The 22,998-nt window shown below is 34.1% G+C and overlaps 1 protein-coding gene across 2 annotated transcripts in view; it reads right to left on the bottom strand.

The window, feature by feature from the left end:
• LOC138701622 (RNA polymerase II-associated protein 1-like) overlaps positions 1–22,998 on the bottom strand; it is a 94,170-nt gene that overhangs the window by 719 nt on the left and 70,453 nt on the right. For both annotated transcript variants that reach the window (XM_069828699.1, XM_069828700.1), the window contains 6 exons: positions 22,697–22,806; positions 21,730–21,928; positions 15,557–15,712; positions 12,263–12,387; positions 9,709–9,816; positions 2,238–2,411 (listed from right to left, as the gene is read on the bottom strand). In XM_069828699.1, the coding sequence (XP_069684800.1) occupies positions 2,238–2,411; positions 9,709–9,816; positions 12,263–12,387; positions 15,557–15,712; positions 21,730–21,928; positions 22,697–22,806 (872 nt within the window). The remainder of the gene's footprint in view (positions 1–2,237; positions 2,412–9,708; positions 9,817–12,262; positions 12,388–15,556; positions 15,713–21,729; positions 21,929–22,696; positions 22,807–22,998) is intronic.

Raw genomic sequence — 22,998 nt, 5'->3', positions numbered from 1 at the left:
AACCATAAGCAAGCACCATTGCCTACAATGCCTATTTGTCTGTGCACCTACTTTTTCTCATGAACATCTAAATGGTAATGTTTACATACCAAATAGCATAGGTTGTTTATTATCAAGAACAATACTGATGTAATGTGAATTAACCTTCTCCATTGCAATGAAAATAATACAAGATATATACTGTATGTTTATAATATCAAGACAGCAACTTTTCCTCAATTTAAAACTATAAAGAAGTGGAGTTCCACATATTCTTAACAACATGATGTATAAGAATATGCTCATATGAAGTGTTACAATTTAGTTTCTCTTAAATGGATCAATAAACTAAATGCTGATTTTTTAAAATCTCATTAGAAGAGGGGAGGGGACCTTTCAGATTGTGTCATGGACAGGATTCTGTCAGGTCCCACTCATGGGGCATGGGGGAGTGGAATTTTTTTTTTTAATATTCTGGTTCTCCTCAACAAATCGGACAACTTTTGTTTAAAAAATTTGTTCCTAAAGTGAGGTCTTAAGAAATTACAGCTTGTTTGAAAATAATACAGACCCCCCAAGAAGAACACCAACTGTGACCTTATAGGCCTGCGCCTGCCAATTTCAATAAATGGTTCATTGCTGAGAAACATATTATTTTCTGTTGAGACAAACTTTTTTGAACAATGGCAATGTTAATAAATATACGAGGCGCGTCCATAAAGTAACTTTCCCACTCGTCCCACAGCTAGCAAACCATATGTTGCGCGAAGCGACTGCATGTACATGATAGAGTAATGTCCTGGCATGGCGCATGTGCTAGTGGAACTTCCCGAGTGCTCTCAGTAGCTTCATTGCATTGGTTAAAGATGGACACTCCCATTCCAGCTCCCGCCGTGTGTGAAGTGAGGTCAGTGATAAAGTTTTTGAATGCACAGGGCATAGCCCGAATGAAATTGATCGTCAGCTGTGTCAGCCTAATGTCATGAGCAAGCAGATGGTGCGCTGCTCCACAAGGTCATCTGTGATGATGGTTGGCCTCCCACTGCAGTCCTCGTCATGCACATTTTGGCGTCCTGCTGAAAATTGTTTACAGCAGTAACGCACCATCTGCTTGCCCATAGACCTGGCACAGCTGATGATCAATTTCAATCGGCACTATGCCCTGTGCATTCAAAAACTTTATCACTGACCGCACTTCACATGCGGCGGGACCTGGAATAGGAACGTCCATCTTCAACCAATGCAACAAAGGTACTGAGAGCACTCGGGAAGTTCTGCTAGCACATGACCCATGCCAAGATATTACTCTATCACGTACACGCAGTTGCTTCGCACAACATATGGTTTGCTAGCTGTGGGACGAGTGGGCAAGTTACTTTATGGACGCGTCTCGTAATATGCATTAGTGGGCAATTGAAAACCCCAAATGGATGATAACTGTGCCTTTTCGGTATCACTGGTCATTAAATGCTTGGTATGGTATTCTTGGAAACATTAGCTTTACTTTTTTGAAGGCACAGTAACAAGTGAGACATTCTGTCATTATGTCAGCTATTTATGTGATACCAACAGGATGGTAAGCAGCCACATTTCGCAAGATGTATACGAAAAATGTTAAATGACAAGTTTGGAATGGATGGGCTGTATGTGCTAGACCTGTCACATGGTTTCCCACTCAACTGACATTATTCCTTTGGACTACTTTTTGTTGGGATATGTAAAAGAAAAAGTCATGTCTATAGCACCTACCACCAAAGGAAAAAATGAAGAAACGAATACATGAAGAGTGTAGCACTATTATTCCCTGTATTTTAGAAAATATTAGAAAAAGTCTTCGCAGAACAATTAACAAGTACTTAGATGTTAATGGAGGTTACTTTGAGCACTTAATAAACTGATGTAAAGTAACAGTTTACTTCATTATTATTTATTTAATATCTTGACCTACTATAGCTACCTCATTTCAAACACACTGTAACGTCATAAGACCTCGCTTTAGAATGACGAATTCATGGAGAATTACTAAAAATAAGAATAGTGAATATTATGTTCCTATGGACTCACAATGAGACTAATCTGGTTATGATTTCAGACATCTACACTGTTTCACTGATTGGGGGGGGGAAGTGTCAAATGTAGATGGAGCAGACATTGGCATAACTTATTTCCAGCATAACTGGATTCTTTGGCACGATTTCTAATGATGGATGTCCTCTTTCTTATAGACTAACATCAAGCAATGGCACTGTAGTACTTACCCACTAAGAGCTTGTCTGTACAGTTTAAGAATAATTTGATAGGTCCAATCACTGGGAAAAGCTTGTTCAAAGCCATTTGCACCAGCAGACTGTGAGGAAATATCGAGAGAGTTGTATTCACTCACAGCTAGCAGACCAAGTGATGATTCATAGCAATGCCAGATGATGGGGATCCTAACAGAAAACAATTTATAGTGTAAATTTTGGGTATAAAAGCAGTAATATATATATTTCTTAACTCAATAATTGGTCCCATCATCAGGAAAACAGAGTGTACATAAAAGAACTCCAGAGTTCAGAATTCCGTACAATATTTAATAAATACGTAATTTCACTTAAATGAACGTGCACGCACGCACGTGCACACACACACACAATCTGAACACTTAATTTATACATGCAAAATATTGGAAGCTCAAAGAACGATTCCAAGAAATCAAATTATAGCTAGCGGAGGACATTGGTCAACTCCTAACAGCAACATCATACAAAAACACTCATGCTCATTTCTAAAATTCATTAAGTCAACTGATTTCACGAAGCTCCAGTAACAATAACATACTAACTCTCATGCAGACAGAGCATGCTTAAAATACAGCTCCAGGCACACATAAACTAAAGTTTTGTAAATAGCTAATGAAAGTGAAAATAAGATCTTAGATTTAAGTTCATTCTGTATGCATAAACAATTTAAATAGTAGATAAAACTGTAAATATGTTATTGTCATATTTAAGTCATAATGCACCAGCATATAAAACTTATTGTAAGATGACAAACAAGTCTTAATAATGTAATCTCATAATATCAATATTCTTAATGAAAGGATAGACCAATCATGCAACAACTAGATGCAAATACTGTATAATTTTGTCAACTTAGAAATAAACATATGTTCAATATTGTCATCCTTAAAATACAGAATCAGGCAATAAGGTTTTGTAAATAGTTGATGTAATTATAAATACGTTATTCTTAGAATTTAGTTGATAATGTACACATAAACAATGTAAACAATAGATAAAACTGTAAATATGTTGTTGTTGTTGTTTTCTAATGCCAGGCGTTTGACAATAAAGTCATTTGACCTCTTGCACTCCAATATTTTTCAAAGATATTATTCATGACCAGCCACTGAACCACAGATTTTGAGGTGTTCCGAATCCATTTCTTGGTTTGAGTTGCACAATGGGCAGTTAGGGGACTGATATATTCCAATTCTATGCAGGTGTTTGGCCAAACAATCATGGCCTGTTGCCAATCTAAATGCAGCTACAGACGATTTTCGTGGTAAATCGGGAATTAACTGTGGATTTTGATGCAGAGAGTTCCATTTTTTCCCTCGGGATTGTGTTATCAAATTTTGTTTGTTGAAGTCTGAGTATGTAGATTTAATAAATCTCTTCACAGAGTAATACGTAGATTTAGTAACAGGTCTGTAAGTAGCAGTGCTGCCCTTCTTTGCTAAAGCATCTGCATTCTCGTTTCCCAGGATTCTACAATGGGATGGTATCCATTGGAATACAATTCTTTTATTGAGTGATATTAATTGAGAGAGCATTTTAGTTATTTCTGCTGTTTGAGATGAAGGTTTGTGTTTAGAGACGATTGATAGAATAGCTGCTTTGGAGTCTGACAATATAACTGCATTCCTAAATTTATTGATGTGGCATAGAAGATTCCTGAGACATTCACTTATTGCAATTATTTCACCATCAAAACTTGTTGTTCCATATCCAAGAGATCTATAAAGTGAAAAGAGACAGCACATAACACCTGCACTGGCACCTTGTTCTCTGGGGATCAAGGATCCGTCGGTGTAAAAATGAAGCCAGTTTTGTGGAGGGTACCTAATATTAATTGTCTCTAAAGACAATTGTTTCAGTATTTCAGTGTTTACTTCTGATTTCAGTATTTCTTCTGTTAAATTTAGATTATATTCTATATTTAACAGAGTTAAAGGGTTTGGTTTAATTTGTAAGTTTCTTTTAAATTCGGGATATTGATTTTCTGTTTTAATTCTTGAACAATGGATATGAAACTTTTTTGAGTTTTAATTCTACAGAGAGGACTGTATGAATGCCAATTGTTTCTTGGTAATCTGATAAGTTTTTCATATTGAATCAGTGCTTTTTCTTCTATTGTCATTTTGATGCTGTTAATATTAAAATGACAATAGAAGAAAAAGCACTGATTCAATATGAAACTGTAAATATGCTATGTTAGATTTAAGGTCACAATGCACTGGCACATAAAAATTATTATAAGATGATAAACAAGTCTTAATAATGTAATGTTATAATACCAATATTCTTAAAAGATGAATATACCAATCTTGCAACACCTAGATGCAAATATTGCACAATTCTTCTACACAAGCACATGCACGCATATTTCAGAATTCAATCGAAGAAATTTAGGAGCTTTTGGAGGGGTCCTAGGTAAGTATTTTGAGATAGGAAACTAGGGGTCTGCAGGTTCAAACTTGCATATAGTGGCATGGAATATTTTTTGGGCCAGTACACCCTGATTGAGGTATTGGAATTAAAATAAAATACCACGGTGGGACTCTAACACGACTTTTGGCCTGAGGTCTGACCCGTTATCTTTTACATCATAGCTTCATGTTGATAATTCCCTGCTAAAATAGGTACAGTAAAAAAAATGAATGAGGGTGAAACAAAAAGCATTGCAATGGCATACTGCCTCATTATTTGCCAGCAATTTTGTAGATTCTATAAACGTTAAATATTAAAAACACAGTTGATTTGTTCTTAACAGTTTGGCTTCATCCAATCTATAATAAAGTCCGATACCATTCCATATAATTCCATATTCCTATTTTATTTTAATACCGGATTATGAATATCAAATATAAACAACTTCAACAACTGATAATTCAGATATTTTTTTATTGGAGACCCTGGGTTCCCCATCTCAAATTGCTAAATTGCTTGTCTACAGCCCCTCTATAACCAGATAAATTTCTTCGGCTGAATTCTGAAACACTCTGTATATAACATAGCTTCAGGTTTTTATCAGTGTTTAGTAGATTTTTATGTGTGCAATGTTCGTGAACCTGCAGACGTCCTAGTGATAATCTCTCTCCTCACGTCTGCTCCAACACATCAGGTGTGTTGGTAGCAATGGCTACAGTTCATCTTTCTCGCTGATGACAAGGGTTATGAATCTCCTCTGCATAGACCATATTCTTGACATATACCAGAACAGTCACACAACACGATTTTGCATTAGATAGATAGATAGATTTATTTATTTGTTCCATAATATTCTTACATTTGCTTTACAGCATAGAATAAAGAACATGTCCAATTCTTACGTTTAACAATAAAATGCAATACATATAAAATGCAAATATGAAATATGTACAGAATTAATACCTTAATAACAATAATATTTTATACAATGTAATATGTTTACCATTTAATATTATTATAATATTTACACAGTACTGTGAAATGTCAAGAATTCATCTACAGAATAGAAAGTGTGAGATATTAAGTAATTTTTTAGTTTTGTCTTAAATAATGCAGGGTTTTGGCTATGATTCTTAATGTCTTCAGGAAGACTATTGAACAATTTTATCGCCATGTAACGTACTCCCCTTTGAAAGCATGATAAATTTGATGATGGCATATGAAAATCATTCCTTCTGCGGGTATTTATACTATGTATGGCTGAGTTAGTTGGAAAATTTTCTTTATTACATAAGAGGAAATTTATTGTAGAGTATATGTATTGATTTGTTAAGGTTAGAATCTCTAATTTTTTAAAAAATAATCTACATGATTCTCTAGCCTTTGCTCCAACTATTATTCTAATGGCTCTTTTTGTAATAAGAATATATTTTTACTATCTACAGAATTTCCCCAAAATATTATTCCGTAGGACATAATGGACTGAAAATAGGCAAAATATATTGTCTTTAAGATACTGCTGTTTAGAAATTGTTGTAACGACCTAATTGCGAAGCATGCTGAGCTAAGTTTGGGGATTATTTCTTTGATATGATTTTTCCAATTTATTGTATTATTAATATGCAAACCAAGAAATTTGGTTGTTGATGTTTCTAGTAGAGGTATATTGTTGATAGTTGTGTCCAATGTTTCAGAGATTAAATTTGAAGTGGCTTTAAATTGAATTATGTTAGTTTTATTAATGTTTAATGCTAGTTTATTGGTTGTAAACCAGTCATAAATTTTAAGGAGAATTGTTTCTGCTTTATATTTGAATGTGACAAAGTTATTGTCTGTAATTATGATACTTGTGTCATCTGCAAATAGTATAGGATAACCTATTCCTTTTATTATGGGGCCAAGGTCATTTATAAAAATTAAAAAAAGAAGAGGCCCTAATATAGATTCCTGTGGGACCCCTGTATGAACATTTCCCCATGTTGAAGTAGATTTAAAGGAGTTATTAAATGCGTTGATTTCTACTTTTTGTTTTCTGTTCAGGAGATATGACTCAAACCACTGATATGCTATGCCTTTAATACCATAGTATTCTAATTTTTGTAGTAGAATTTTATGGTTAATACAATCAAAAGCTTTGGAGAGATCACAGAATATCCCTACTACTTGTAATTTTTTATTAATAGCTTCCACAATTTTATCAGTTAAATTAAACGTCGCTTGCTCAGTTGATTTATTCTTTCTGAATCCAAATTGTTCCGGAATGAGAATGTTGTATCTATCAAGATGATGATATACTCTCTTATATATAACTTTTTCGAAGACCTTTGAGGAGACTGGTAGAAGGGATATGGGCCTGTAGTTTTCGGGCGAGGTTCTGTCCCCTTTCTTGAATAAAGGAATAACAACTGAATATTTCAGTCGCTCTGGAAATACACCATTAAACATTGAAAAGTTACATAAATAAGACAGGGGCTTGGCTATTATTTGTGAACTGGCTTTTAATATTTTACTAGTAATTTCTTCATAACCCGAGGAATTTTTAGACTTTAATTGCTTTAGAATTGTAATTATTTCTCGTGAATTTGTAGGAAAAATTTGAATATTTGGGAAAGTTACAGGAATAGATATTTTCAAACAATCGATGGCATTATTATTATTATTCTGTGGGATGTTTAGGTTATCAGTTATTGAGAGAAAATGATTGTTGAATATGTTCGCAACTTCTGTTGCATCTGATGTTTTTCTATTATCTGTTACAAGAGTGTAACCTTGTTCTTTACTTCTACACTTTCCACTTTCTTTTTTTATTATGTTCCAAGTTGTTTTGATTTTATTATTCGAGTTCAGAATAATTCCGTTATAGTAAAGTTCTTTGGCTTTTAAGATTACTTTGTGTAATATTTTAGAGTACTTTTTAAAGTGAGCTATTAATTTGGGGTCATTACTATTTCTACTTTGAATATAGAGAGAGAGACCTCTTACTTTTACAAGAGATTTTTATGCTTTGTGTAATCCAATTGTTTATAGATGTTTGAGAATCTTTGTACTCTACAGGAAAACTGGATTCAAAGATATTTAAGAATGTATTATGAAACACATTGAATTTACTATTCATATCACCATTTTCATATACTGATTCCCATGTTTCATTTTTTATTTTAGCTTCGAAGTCCCTTAAAGATTCTTCATTTATGACCCTTAACCTAAATTTATTCGGGTGTTTTGATGCAGGAATGCTATCATTTCTTCTTATTAGTTGAGCATCGTGGTCTGAAAGACCATTTATAATGGGAACTGTGCGGTAACTATCTAATCTATCTCCCCTTATAATTATATTATCAATTGCAGAAATCGATCCTTTTTATATTCTAGTTGGAAAATTGACTGTATGTATTAAATTGAAGGTTGCTAATAATGTGTTAAATTCTTCTTTTTTAGTGTTCTCAGTGAGATAGTCAATATTTAAGTCTCCGCAAAATATGTATTCTTGTTTTTTTTTCATGTATGTGTTGTAATGTATTTTCTAGTAGATGAAGAAAATGTTTAAAATCTCCAGAGGGCGACCTGTATATACCTATAACTATAAGATTACCAGATTTTAATTCTAATTCTACCGCACACAGCTCTAAATCCTTTTCTCTGCTAAATTTTGAAAGGCAAATATTTAGTTTTGGAGAGTCTCTCTGGTGTTGAATATAAATAAATATTATGTTTTATTTAATGATGCCTGTAACTGCTGAGGTTATATCAGCATCGCCAGTGTGCCACAATTTTGTCCCACAGGAGTTCTTTTACATGGCAGTAAATCTACTGACACGAGTCTGTCGCATTTAAGCACACTTAAATGCCATTGACATGGGCCGAGATCGAACCCTCAACCTCGGGCACAGAAGGCCAGCTCTATATCAATCGTGCCACCCAGGCGGACTCTCTGATGTTGAAAAAGTTGAAGATGCTCTTCTAATCCCCTAATCCTACAATTATGTCTAACTTATAAACTGAACTACTAGTATGGAAGGCTGCCTTATCAGTAGAAATAACCTGTATCAGCACATCTATACTCTTCTCACTCTTGCTAAGCATGAAAGTTGCAAATTCAACTCTCAGTGTCTTTGATTTCGTGCAACAGCTGCATACAATCCAAGTCTTTTTCTCATCACTTTAAGTGCAATGCTTCTAGGAACAGGCTAATGATTTTTTAGGACTTCGAGCACAGAAAGTTCGAATTCTTTCCACATTTGCTTTAGATATTCCTGGTCTTCCAGGTGATTTTCCTTTTAATACATTCTCTGTCTCTTTAAAATGTTTCATTCACTCATTAATAGGTTTAAATGCAGGCACAAAACCTCCCTACACACGACGAAAGTTTTGTTGAACTGTAATAAATGATTCTGTTTCGATCAACCAAATGTCGCACTGTTCTTTCTGTTATGCACTGGTCATGGTACTGTCTGCTCCCAGGACCAGTGCTATTTTTAATTAATGACACTTTTTTTTTTTGCAGTAAATCTATGACACTGGCCTCACAACTTTTAAAAATTTTTACCTCCACCAGATTTGAATTTACGAACCTCATACTGAATGAAAAAACATGAACACCAAGGATATTACGAAACTCATTAACCAACAAGTTATATGATTTTGTTACACAACACTGCAATGCATCCATGAGTAGTTGCACTGTTATCATTGGAAACTCCAATAGATCCCACATCCCCAACCCAGATTTAGTGCTTTCAAACTACCAATGTTTATCTCTCTTTCCAGAAGACATTTTACAATGGGTAAGAAAGTTTATTAAACAGTGTGATGCTGGTCTTGAACAAGAACACTGATACTGGCAAATCTAAGGTAGAACCTATCATGAAGTATTTTGTGAAAGCCTTCATGATGAGTTTCTGTAGTGAAAATCTATGCATGATACTGTATTGGTTTAAAAATCTGCTGGTGGCTAAATGAGTTATTTGCACCTCTGTCTTTTCTCCTATTGCAATCCTCAAAATAAAATAATATAAAAGAATACATCTCAACTTACTTGCTAGTGGCTCGCTCTAGTAATGTGTGTATTGAACCTTGCTCCTGCTGTGATACCACATCAGATAAATTTAATGCCTCCAAATTAAATGCAACTTCCGAACAATCTCTGAAAGAACACAAGAATAAATTAAAACTACAAAAATCTTGTTGTAAAATCCAGTGTTATTAATTGAATATACCTATCAAACAGTAAATGCATGCATTCATTTCGTTATTATTGTATCAGAAAGGGAGAGTCATTGATGACTCTAACAATGCGACTTGCAGGATTTTTTGTTTATCCCCTGACTCTTAGCCTCCTATTAATCCCAAACTTCTTAAAAAGGTTTTGTATCTCTTTGAAGGCGTTCTTCATAAGTCACTCAATGTTCGAAAGAAAAGTCCATACATATCAGCTCTTAGATGTGCGAGTTTTTTTTGCAATCATATAGTACAGTTTTATCTGCTCTGTTACAAAACAGGTAAGTTGGGTCAAATTCACTTACCAATCTTGTACAGATGTCCTTTGAAGACAGTGTCTGACAACTGATTCCACTTGTGGAATTCAGTAAGTACCAGTACATTTAATGACCTATGTTTTTTCTTTTATGAAGAAATTACGTTTACACAGGAAAAAACAAAAAATAGTAATAACAAAGGAAGACCTTTTTATTTCAGTATTTCCAATAATTATACTTAATTACATCTATTTTCTAGGAGTAATATAATAATATTATTTTATTATTTTTGTTACACTGAAATATAAGAGAAATAGGGAAATAAATAGTAAGGGAAAACATGGTAAGTAATATCAGGCTAAATTTTCTAACAAATAATGTCCCAAGGGGAAACCCTGACATTTTCTGTTTGAGTAAAATCCTCTTTTTAAGGCAATTTTACGGATGATTGTAAGATCATATATAGCATGTCAATTCAGTTACAATTTCAAAGAAAAGGTTCGTGTAGTCTTCTTATGTTTTTATAACTTCGACATATAAAGTTGAGCATTTAGCTTGAAACTCCAATTTTTTTTAACTCCAGGGTAAGGAACTGTTATAACACTCTGAGAGATTAGATGGACTCCAGAGCAGTTGGGGAAGACAAAATATATATATATATATATATATATATATATATATATATAATTTGAACTGGTAATGGAAATTATGGGAAAACGGCTGAACGGATTTTAATGAGTGACCCCTCATTTTCATGCCTGGCATCCAAAATTTTTCGGAAAAGTAGTAGTTTTCAGTGAAATATCAATTTTCCTATTTTCCAAAATTCATCTGTTGTCAGTTTTGAGAACTAATTTTATTAAATCGCGGCCGAGTTGATTGAATTTCAAAACAACACATACACTACAATAAACAATAGGCTATTACACGAAAGCCATGACCTGCAGGACTGCCGACATATTTAGAACTCAATTCAATTTGTTATTAAAAACTGATTCTGCAGTGTATAATTTTCTGAGTACAGCTGTGTATTGGATATTCAAATCTACGAAACTTGAGGTGGTTTGATGACATTATTACCATTAGAAGTTAAATATTATTATAATTAATATCATGATGCATCTATTTTTCATTAATTGTACATAATATTGATGCTATATTGATGACATGAAAGTGAAACGTTTTGAGGTTATGTAAGTAAATGTAGAGAATATCTTAATTTAGATCTTCATTTCTATAATTTACTGATTGGCTGCTATATATAACTATAAAACTTAAGTAAGATAATAATATTGTTATTAAAAATCAAATATTTTTATACTTATTAACCCAGTGTGGTTGGGTCTTTTTCATATACTTAATGGCGGTGTGGTGTAGATATTGATATGTGTCACTGTCTTCAGTATTGGCTCGAGAGAGCGCAAAAATTACAGTCCCTAAGGAAAGATCAAAAGGTATTACTTACTGATAAAATAAGAGGCCTAGAAAATTTTGTAGTCTCCAGATCATTTCAGCAAGATCTCTTAGTAGGATAAAATGATTTTACGCTCTACATTTCAAGTTCTACATGCAGCAGCTATACGAAAATGCTATTGTTCGAAAGCTTAGCAAACCTGACATTATTTTTTTAACTTTTGACTACAATCCACAATGACCTGAAATAGCTACTGCTATCGTCCTGGCATTGATACTTGCGTTTTCGAATTGAAACTCAAAAACTGAAGTTGGATAGGTTCAAGAAAAAGTATTTGGCCTAAAAAAATCCATTCAGAGGGAGTATGTTTCATTATTATGGAAGCAAATAACTATCAAAAAGACAAGTATTCTTCATTGAAAATAAATCTGAAAAATTTTTATTTGAACGTCTAACGAACGTAGTTTGCAGCAGCATTTGCTGCACAAGCCACTAGTATATATATATATATATATATATATATATATATATACATACACACTTCAGCCAAACAAATTCTACAGTCTTCCAGTCTTTCGGATTCTTACTTCTTACAGCTTTCCAGACAGCTTATCATTCTCTTTTATTTATCGAGCTGAATTCACTTTCTATGTGAAACTATTAGAATGTTCTTAGAGAAGTACCAAGTGTTGGGAACTCACCTGAAGAAATCAGAGTTGAAAACTGCATCATAGAATATTTCCTTTGCCAAGAATTTCTCCACAGAAGATATAATAGCCACAAGTCGAAGTGCCATATTGTGGAACAGACTAACATGCTGGAAATCCTGTTAAATAGGAATTGCTATTAATTTGTAGGGAATTTGTCACAATTACCAACAAGAGGAAGTGTGCTGATATTAGATGCTTTAACATTAAAATCATTATGCCTAAATAACGAAGTTAAACAACTACATTTCTGTACTCAATTTCTTCTGATAATTATACACTAGATGTTAAATTCTGTTAAGTTTCTATGTATCAGCTGTAAAGCCTATATGGTGAAACCTGGGCCTATGTCAGGAGAGTTTTCATCTGTGGGTGCCCCTGGCCTGTGTGAATATCATAAAATAAGGAAACAGTTGTATTGTCTTGAAAATCTTCAAAACTTCCACGAACTATCACGACAAAATCTACATACAGCATGGAAGTGATATAACAGTGCAGCTTGAAGGGGGCTACAAAATACATTGAAATAAAAAAAGAAACATATTATGCATTTTGTAATTAAGTGTGTGGTTAATTAGAAAATTAGCTTGAAAGTCTGTGTAGTTTGGCAACAGCGCATCGACACTTGCGGCAACAATGTCGCAGTTGAAGTTTTTTCTCGGGGTTCTCCCATTTCCCCATATTAGGAATTTACATAATTCTGTCAACATTTCTCCATTTTGTCTTTATTCCACAGCATTCCTCAAATGCCAGCTGGCGACGCATGGAGGGGGCTGGCCTATGGATGAATGGGGTTGTCTGCTCGAAATCTGGGTATGGGATTGTCCATCGTCAGTGGTGAGGCACTTTTTGTAATGTTGGACAAAATAATTGTTTAACTGAAGCTTTGTTTCCTATTTTATTAATTATACTGTAATAATCATTATGCTGTATTGTACATAATATTCATATTCTGCACAGTTACTGTTATATGTAACACATTAAATATGAGTTTGCATACATGTCAGTGGTGTGACAAAATCTGGAACATTTAAACATGCAACATACTTGGATTTTATTGTTCTCTTAAGATTATAGCAAATTACATTAATATGGAAAGTAACATTATTTCTTCTTCTACCTCAATGAATAATTACTTTTTGAAAATATACAAGAATTCGAACAGAATTACCTACCAAAAGTGTCAGTGGTGTGACTTCGCTGATTTTTTTTTCACATTATTGTTATAAATAAATTTTAAATTCGGGGTGCAATGGTAAACTCACCTCCTCGTGGTGCACCCTGGAAACGCAAAAAGAGCGGCTAAGTAGTTTGCCACGCCTGCAGGAAACTCTTCTCACTGTTTGTTTGTTTATTTGTATATTTGTTTACTTGTTTCACACTAAACTAGGAATATTACATATTGCCATTATCACTGCTAAAGATAAACTCTACAGCTCTGCATTAAATAAATAAATAAAAATAATTTTAAATTCTTGAAAATTCATTTGTAGTCAATGAATACATAGCACCACAAATTTTATTCCATATTCAAGTTAAATTAAGTTTGATTAGAGAAGCGTTTTAGGTTATGTGTAAATATTTTGGACACTTTCTCATGGACAAACCTGTATGCAGCGAACCTTAGTATAGTTAGCCAATATGGGTTTAGAAATGTGCCTAGCTTGAGGAGTAATAGATCTTGAAAGGTCGAAGTGCTGGGTCGTAGTGCCCCCCCTCCCGAAATTCCATTCCAACTGTGTTGTTTAATTTTAAGAAATACATACTAAATGTTGTTGTTTTCTAATGCCAGGCGTTCGACAATAAAGTCACTTGACCTCTTGCACTCCACTATTTTTCAAAGATATTGTCATGGTTAGCCACTGAAGCACAGATTTTGAGGTGTTCTGAATCCACCATTTCTTGATTTGAATTGCACAATGGGCAGTTAGGGGACTGATATATTCCAATTCTATGCAGGTGCTTGGCCAAACAGTCATGGCCTGTTGCCAATCTAAATGCAGCTACAGACGATTTGCATGGTAAGTCAGGAATTAACTGTGGATTATGATGCAGAGAGTTCCATTTCTTCCCTTGAGATTGTGTTATCAAATTTTGTTTGTTGAAGTCTAAGTATGTAGATTTAATAAATCTTTTCACAGAGTAATACTAGATTTAGTAATAGGTCTGAAAGTAGCAGTAAAATGAACTTCTAGGCCTCGAATGCTCTAATACCATCGGGGTCGAAGGAAGTAAGAGTTCAGTCAGAGGACTGGATAGGAAAGGGTAAAGAGGGAATTAGGTATTGAATAGAGGAAAATTATACCAAATTCGGTCATTAACTCATCAAGCTGACCAGTGCGAATTGATGAGTAGCCTCTCCCTTTAGTTCAGCTTGTAAAATTATCCTTACTAACAACTGCATCACGGGAAGGCAGGGATGGAACATTGGGTATTTGTCCAGGTTGGTTCCTTAAAGCCTTCAATGGGAAGGATTAATGGCTCTCCCCCCAATGTATTCGACAAATACTCTTTTCCAGTCACAAACTAAATGTACTTCAAGCAAAGAATATTAATATTGTGGTAGTATACTGGTGAGTGGTGACTTTGCGAGTGAATTATAGCCTCATGTTTACGCAACTGAGTTGCTGAGTTCTAGTCCTTCTAGTGGCGTGACATCACGTAGAGAGCCACATAAATGAAAAGAAAGAAAAAAAAAGTATGTTAAGCCTGATCTATTTATCGTAAAAAGTGTTGGTTTTCATCATTCATCTTCTAATTTTCTCTTCTATTTATCATATGTTTATTGGATACTACCATATTTTTAGTTCAGTACTCCTTTAAAGTGAAATAGATGTATGAGTTTTCAAATGCAGAATTATTAATTTTTTTATTATAACTGGATCAGTGCGCTAGGTTGTGAACAGAGGACGAATGTGACACATGATCACACTACACAGGTTTGTCTCCTTCAAAAATAGCCAAAACAGATGAGATTATGCTTATCTTACCAAGATCCGAAACATAAGAACAGTGAGTAAGTTATGCACAAATTTTTATTACATCTCTGCCAGTGAATGACTGGTAAGTTTCAAGTGACTTATCTTCTTGTGCGTGTCAGAGCATTAAACTGCATTGCAAACTTCTGCCATCACTCTTCCCCTCACTGCAAACTGTGATGTTGCACAGAGGCAGAAATATAATAGAAGATCTGTACAAGACATTAGACTGCACTGCATTCAAAACTATTTATAGTAGACGGACTTAAAGGTGAGTGAAAATGTACAAAGAGAGAGTATTGGTACTTACTGTAGCAGGGAGTACAACCTTAAGGAGCTTCAACATATTAGCCAACATACAAGTCTCAAGACGAGTGAACCAATTGTTTTCTCCCTGAAGTGTTTGGTTCCCTATTGAGCTGACATAGTCCAGGATATGGGGGTTGTCAAGGAAGAGCCGGACACACTGTAAAAACAGTCAAATATTAGTTTCAATGAACGAAAAGAACTATACAATTATCAACTGTTGAGTTTATTAAGCATGGTTTTATCACAGTTTAGTATATACAGTTGCGAAGCTTGGGATGATTTTTTGCATTTCTCGCGATAGTTGCTAGCCGCTTGGAGCGCTGTGAGTACTAGGAACAATAGACTGTGTCACTGCCATCGTGATTTAATATAGGCAGACCATGTGATTCGCTTAACCCGATCACGAAGGGTGGTGTTTCAACTATATAAATTAGTTGCAATGCATAAAGAGTAACATATATATATATATATATATATATATATATATATATAAAATATACTGTAATTGCATTAATAAATTTAAAACAATGATTATGAGACACTTCAGATATAATTCACTTGCAAGTTAAGGTATAATATTATTTTTGGTGTGAAAATTACATTGTTCGTATGTGTAATACCTGCCTTTATTTGGATTAAATATTGCGAAATTCTTGTACATTCATTTATGCACAATTCAATCATTTTCAGTTGCACCGCATGGATATTTAGATATGTTGAAATTATAGGTTATGTTTACTGTATCAATACTTCAATATTCGCATATACATTATAATTAAGCATAAAGTTATGTGTGATAACTTGTAAATGCAATCTGTCTCTATTTCAGTTGTATTTATTTGTTTCTTACGGTACTCCAATCAGAAGTCTCATTAATGTACTATGTTAGTAGGCTAAACTAGCACAGAGGTAGTTCCTTTGTACTCATACTCCTTGCATATACAGATCTGTGACAGGTTAGGTTTGGTTAGTTTTGGCTTTTATTATGCCTTGCTTATACGATCACCTGCACCTCCATGAAGAATCTCTTATAAATTCAACGATTTTCACTTCCGAAATCGCAGGAACTACCTCAGCACTAGTTCCACCACTTTATGAGTGCTTCCTTATTGGCCTTCGGACACTTGACTATATTGAAATACGGTAACCTCACAGCGCTATTACTAGAGCAACTAGATTTACAAAGTCTCCAATGCCCTGCCATTACATATGTAGGCCTATGTTATGTCAAATGGAAATTATAGGTTATTATTTATATTCCTATATTCGCAATTATACATTATAATTAAGCATACTGTCATGTATGATATGCCGCACATTCAATTTGTCTGTATTTTAATACTACAATTGAGTATGCACTGAATTATTGTATTTATCTACTTCCTAAGAGACGAAGTAACACAATCATACGTACACTAATTTCATAGGAGTGGTATGGTAAATTTTCTATCTACAATTAAGGAAGGTAGATGTGCTAAATTAAAATCACAATATAAATTCTTTTTTTATTAAACCTCAAAATAGCTTCCATTCTAAACTTAAAATGTTGATGCGAATAGATTATGTTAATATGTAAAATTTTCTTCACATTCAAATAACACAGTTTTGTAATTATTTCTGCAACAAATTATGCAATAAGAAGTAAACAGAACTTATGGACACATTACACTAAATAAAACTTAGCAATGATACGCAATGAAATTATAATATTTCCCTGAGCTCCATACCCTGAAATAGAAAACCCGAACATACATTATCGTCTGCTCGGAAAAGGGTCTGTGCTGAGGAGATAGTAGCAATCCTGGTGATCAGCAACTATCTATGTATGAATATTTATTAAGTATTGAGCTTCGCAACTGTATATACTAAACTGTGGTTTTATGTTGCATGTAAGTGCATATTTTCGTCATTTTATAAATGCATAATATTTTCAATATTTTAAGGCTATTTTCTCCCTGCCTCTGTAAACACAAAATGTAGAGAGCTGCATGGGAGATAAAATGTGTAAATCACCATGATGAAATACGAACACTCAAACATCATGTGCTAGGTCCTAACTTGCATGAGATGGGAAATCCCCTGCCATGCATTCTGAAGCAATGATGAAACCTATATGTTACAATGACACCGTTCTGTAGTCATTTGTGTTGAGATCACAGGTGTAACCAATTCTTCGTGAATTTTAAAATTCTGAAAGTGCTGGTAACTATGCCGAAAGTTTAATCAACTTATTCAAGAAGTAGATCACAAAAATTACAACTGAATTTGCAAGTGACTTCACATCAATAGATGGTAAAATACTGTTCTGTAAAATGTTTGAGAAAATGTGGGGAATGAAAAAAGATTTTAAGTGATTGAGTGCATAAGTAAAGCAAAACATAAGGAGTGTGTATATAGAAATGTGCAAATAGAGGTTGTTGAAAGCAACTCGTGGAGTGTTTAGGGAATAGGGTTTAGTGGGTTTTCTTAGACTTGTGTAAACTGATAAAATTTTGACTAGCATGTACTTCAAGAACCATCTTATTCTTTTTTTGGGAGACTGTACTTCTCAAGAGACATTGACTTGCTTCTAGACAAATGGTTTCTTTCGTTTAATAATGTCAGCGATCATAAAGAATGCTAACATCACCACCTTTGACCTACCGTCAGTTTTCATAAAAATGGACTGTTGAGCACTCATCATTGACTTAAACCAGAAACTTTGGCCTATGGATGTTCACTACCCATAGACAATTCTGTTGCGAATTTCTGGTGAACGGTTTGGAAATATCTGTCTACAGTGGAATATGTAGCTAATCGGTGATTGTATGCAATGGAGGGGGAAAGGAACTGGCCACCCTACCCCATTATCTCCTGGCCTAGTTGCCTCATGAATGATGCCTTATTGGTGTCACTTATGAGGTTCAAACCTGTCTTCGGACAGTTGACTAAAGAACAATTATCTTTTTTAGGAAGCACAACAATTGAGTTACAAATAAAAAATCTCTCTCTCTCTCCCCTCTCCCTCTCTCTTTCTCATCTTTTACCATAATAAATAAGAACTCCTCCTCCCATTCACTATGATAGTGGGAAGTTTTGTTTTTTTTCGTAATGCATTCTGGATAACTCATTACGACTAAAAGCGTCTACAAAAGAGTTGGAAACTTCACTGTCAAAATACTAACGCAGCAGAGGAATACACTGTATCAAAATGACCTCAGCTGCTTCTTGCACAACTACTCTACATGTCACTTGCTGATAGAATTTATAGTCACAGTGAATCCACAGTCTTAAGAGAGTGATCGAGTGACATCAATGTTGCCAACTGAAAGGTGTTCTAGAATGTTCCAGAAGATTTGCAAGTAAGCCAGATTTTACACTCTTTGGCAGGTAACTGCCTAACAGTTGCTAGAGGTCAGTTGTAGACAGAGTCATCTGTTCACTAGCTAGAGGGAGTCAAACAACAATAACAATTTTCAATACAATGACACAGACCACAACGGGCTAACTCTCATGGCCACCACTGTCTTGCAGATACTTATAGAGATAAATAAATAAATAAATAAAGATGAAAAGCAAGTAAATAAATAGATAAATAAATAAGTGAATAAATAAATAATTTAAATCATCCCCTTTCAGTTAAGTACAACCCAGATTTTATTGTAATTCCAATACAATAGTGGTTCCCAACCTTTTTTGTCTTTCATACCGAAGTTCAAACCTGTCTTCAGACAGCTGACTAAACAACAACAAATATCAAATACAAATTAAAAAAAAAATTGTAATAACAAAATAAAACATTACAATTACGAAACACATTTAAAATAATTTCAGATTTATCCTCACTTGTATCATCAATGAGATCCTTGTGCCTGTTTTGATACACTCAGCTTAGCTTTTTGAAGTTGGCTTCAATCATCATTAAGTACTCTCTCAAATCTGGGCTAGCATTAGGCTTGTTTCAGTATTTGTTTTTCATGTAAGAATACGAGGAGGAAGCTCTCTTTACTAGTTCAATATTAGTAAATGACTCTAAAAATTGAAGCTCTCTTTACTAGTTAAGTATTAGTAAATGACACTAAAAATTGAAGTGCCTTTCTACTTAATTGTCCATATTCCTCACTGATGACTGTCCAGAAATTTCCAAGGCTTTCCATTATGAAATCCGGCTTTAACAAAGAATCTGTAGAAATTTCAATTAACTGTATTACATTATCCTCTCATCTCTTGAGACAGCTATGCAGTGTTTCAAAAATTTTAGCTTGATTATTTTCAATGCACATTTTCCAAAAGTCGAACTTTTTTATCATGGACTCAATTTTGTCTGGTTCGTCTGAGCTCAAACAATCATGTGAGGGCTTTTCCTCGAGACAGCCATCTTACTTCAGTGTGCAAAAGCAATGTGGAGTGAAGACCGCCCAACTATTCACAAAGTGTTTTCAACCATCTGGGTCGATTTCTAAAACACGGACGAAATCGTGATTCCAAACCTCAGCTTTTAAAATGCGATTGAGGTCTGAATCCCTATGCGATTTCTAAAACGAAGTCAAGATGCGGCCTGAGAAGAAACCAAGGTTCGTTGGTTTTATATATGACAACACAGCTGAGAATCGATTTTTATTCCTGATAAACAGTCGATATTAGAAAGAAATGAACATTGGGATTAATATGTTTATTGAATTGCATAAGTCACATTCTTTTGTTCTCAGCTAAAGTATTGTTAAAATTACTAATTTAGAGAACGTATGTGCGTTTAAAATACTAGCATTACTTAGTATTTAATAGGGAACAGATTTTTAGATACCAGAAAGATATTGACCAAATCATTAGCACAAATCGAGCGTTTATGTTGTAATTTATCATTTGTTCATAATTACTACCACATTAACTATCTGAAAACTGGTTTCAAGGAATTAATAACCTAAATAAAACTGGATTAAAATTTCAATTGAAACTAAAGTGTAATATGGTTCTATTTTCACATATAAAAACTTAAAATAAGAAGACAAACTTCTGTCGAGTAAATTGGATGAAGTGCTTAATGAAGCAGTAAAATTTGTGAATTTTGTCAAAGCCAACACATTGAACATAATTTTGCGGACATGGTCCTGTCCGAAGATACATTGTACAGCTTCTTTTATACATGGGGCAATCAGATCCTCAGCAATCGTGTGGTTTTAACACACTTCGCAATGTGATAGCTAATTTCATACAAAGTTTCGAATGCATTTTCATTGTCTTTATTACCTGCCATCAAATATGATGAAAACTTGCATTTGATAATTCTTTTACAAGCGCTAGAAAAAACTAACACCTTTCTTTTTATAATTTGAGTGTTAGTTTGTCAATGGTGCATTATTAAAAAGGGTTTCAGATATTTCTCGTCGCCAGTAGATGAAAATCCGTATCTCATATACTCATCTGAGTATTTTCGTTTCTTCTGATGAGCAAGAATATTAGAAACATATTACTATTAATATCCGAATGTGAAACGTTCAACAAAATAATATACGAACTGCTTATACCACTCACACACACTTATAAAATATACCGGTAAGCTTATAATACTGTAACTCAATTTACTTCATGAAGAGCACTGAAAGAACAGATATGGATATGATACGAGGCCTGCATTTATAAGTTTTCAACCAGTTCTAGAATCTTTTAATGTTTGTGGAACATTGATTAGCTCCTGGTTTTTCGAGAAAGATCTGGATGTGAGACGAGGCTATTAGATCCAGAGTTTTTAGGTTGAAATCCAGCTGAGAAAAAATCCTAAGCATGACTTCTTTTACAAAACAAGTAAAGATAAAGGTTTTGTATCATGACACAAAAGAATCCAGCATTTGATTACAAAGGTTCTGGGCTAAATTTCCCAATCAGTTGTTCCTTACCTCACTAAGTTTACCGTTTTGCAGATAGCACTATCTCTACTGAGACAGCAAATGTCTGCAGGATGTCAAGTGAGAAAGTACAGGTTTCTGACAAAGCAAGAAATTCAGTAGAAAATGTTAGGGCATACGCAATCAGCCTACACTTCCAACAGTTTGTGCTGTATGCAAGTTGAATAGTGAATGAACAAACAGTAATCATAACCACTCAATCAATGAGGACGACAACATCTGCTAGTTTCTTTGCTACATGCTTCAGCCTGCATGACATCACTGTCACTTGAGCTGCATTGTACAAACTGACCTGCATGTGGAGCCCATGATGCAAAGAGTATACTGTGGTGAGGTAATGAGCAAGTCCTTGGAAGAATGGAATAGGAGAACTCGGGCAAATGGTTGGCACCACCTCAGTGCCTCCCCATGCTAGAGCTCCAAGAGATGGTAGTGATGAGGGATCACGATCCGTTCCTAAACGTTTCTTGCTCAGCAAGCAGGAGCTGGACCTGCAAAGCAAGACATGACTGCTGTAGAAAGTTAGTGCATGTATTCTTGGAAGTAATCATATCTCTTTGTAAAAAGGAACTGTGAGTGACGAATTTAATTTGTTAAATGATATAGAAAAGTAAGGCAGTATAAAATATACATTATAGTGATCAGTTCAATGACTATTTGGCACTGAAGCCACATGTCATCTTATAGTACAATAGCAGGATCAAGTAATAATTATTTCAGAGTCAATTTTTTAAATATGTTATATAAAATGATTGCACTAAATTGTCAAGATTCACTCAATGAAAAATTGTTCTTGTTTATTACTTGAAATATTTACATTTACATATAACTTTCATTTCAACCTTGAAAGAAGAAATCTCTAAGTTCAGTAAAAAATACCTTCACTGGTTAAGCCAACATCCCAATAACTATGCATTAAATTTGCTGGATAATAATAAAAAAAATAAGAAGACTTAAAAGTATCAGTGCTCTTGACCTTCCATTCATTTTCATTATATCTATTTGAAACATTCTTATTTTTTTTATGGAGTGTTGTCGTGGAATAACATCTCCACTCTTGTCATTTTTTTTATAATTGATTTATTTATTGTCTAATCTAGATAGATTGTAAATTTAGCATAAGTGTTAAATTAAATTAAAAAAAGAAACAACATAATAAAACGTGTAACTTTGAAAAGGCTACAATAAAATAAATTTTAATAGACTGTTGGTTATGGTACTGTTTTGTCAACAATATATTTAATAGCATATCAACTCACTTGACTTTGCCACACATCAACCTGAAATTTGAACTTGACAAGAATGGCTGCAGCACAAGATTTACCAATTCTTCTATATGTTCAAGCCGGGATACAGAATCCACTCCAGGCTGGAACACATTACCAGAGATAAACTATACACTTGTGTCAGATAAGCAAAAAAGGCAAGAATACGCATCTGTGTACAAGACTAATAAATACCCCTACACAGTGATTGTGAAATTGTGCATGTGGCGAATTTACTGTAGCAAAACTGTGCTATAATAAAATTAAAGAGATACAGTTACTAAAAATGAATGAGT

The sequence above is a fragment of the Periplaneta americana genome, chromosome 6, assembly GCF_040183065.1.
Source record: "Periplaneta americana isolate PAMFEO1 chromosome 6, P.americana_PAMFEO1_priV1, whole genome shotgun sequence".
NCBI lineage: Eukaryota > Metazoa > Arthropoda > Insecta > Blattodea > Blattidae > Periplaneta > Periplaneta americana.
Note: the sequence above shows the minus strand (reverse complement) of the source record. Positions and strands in the feature narration are given on the sequence as shown.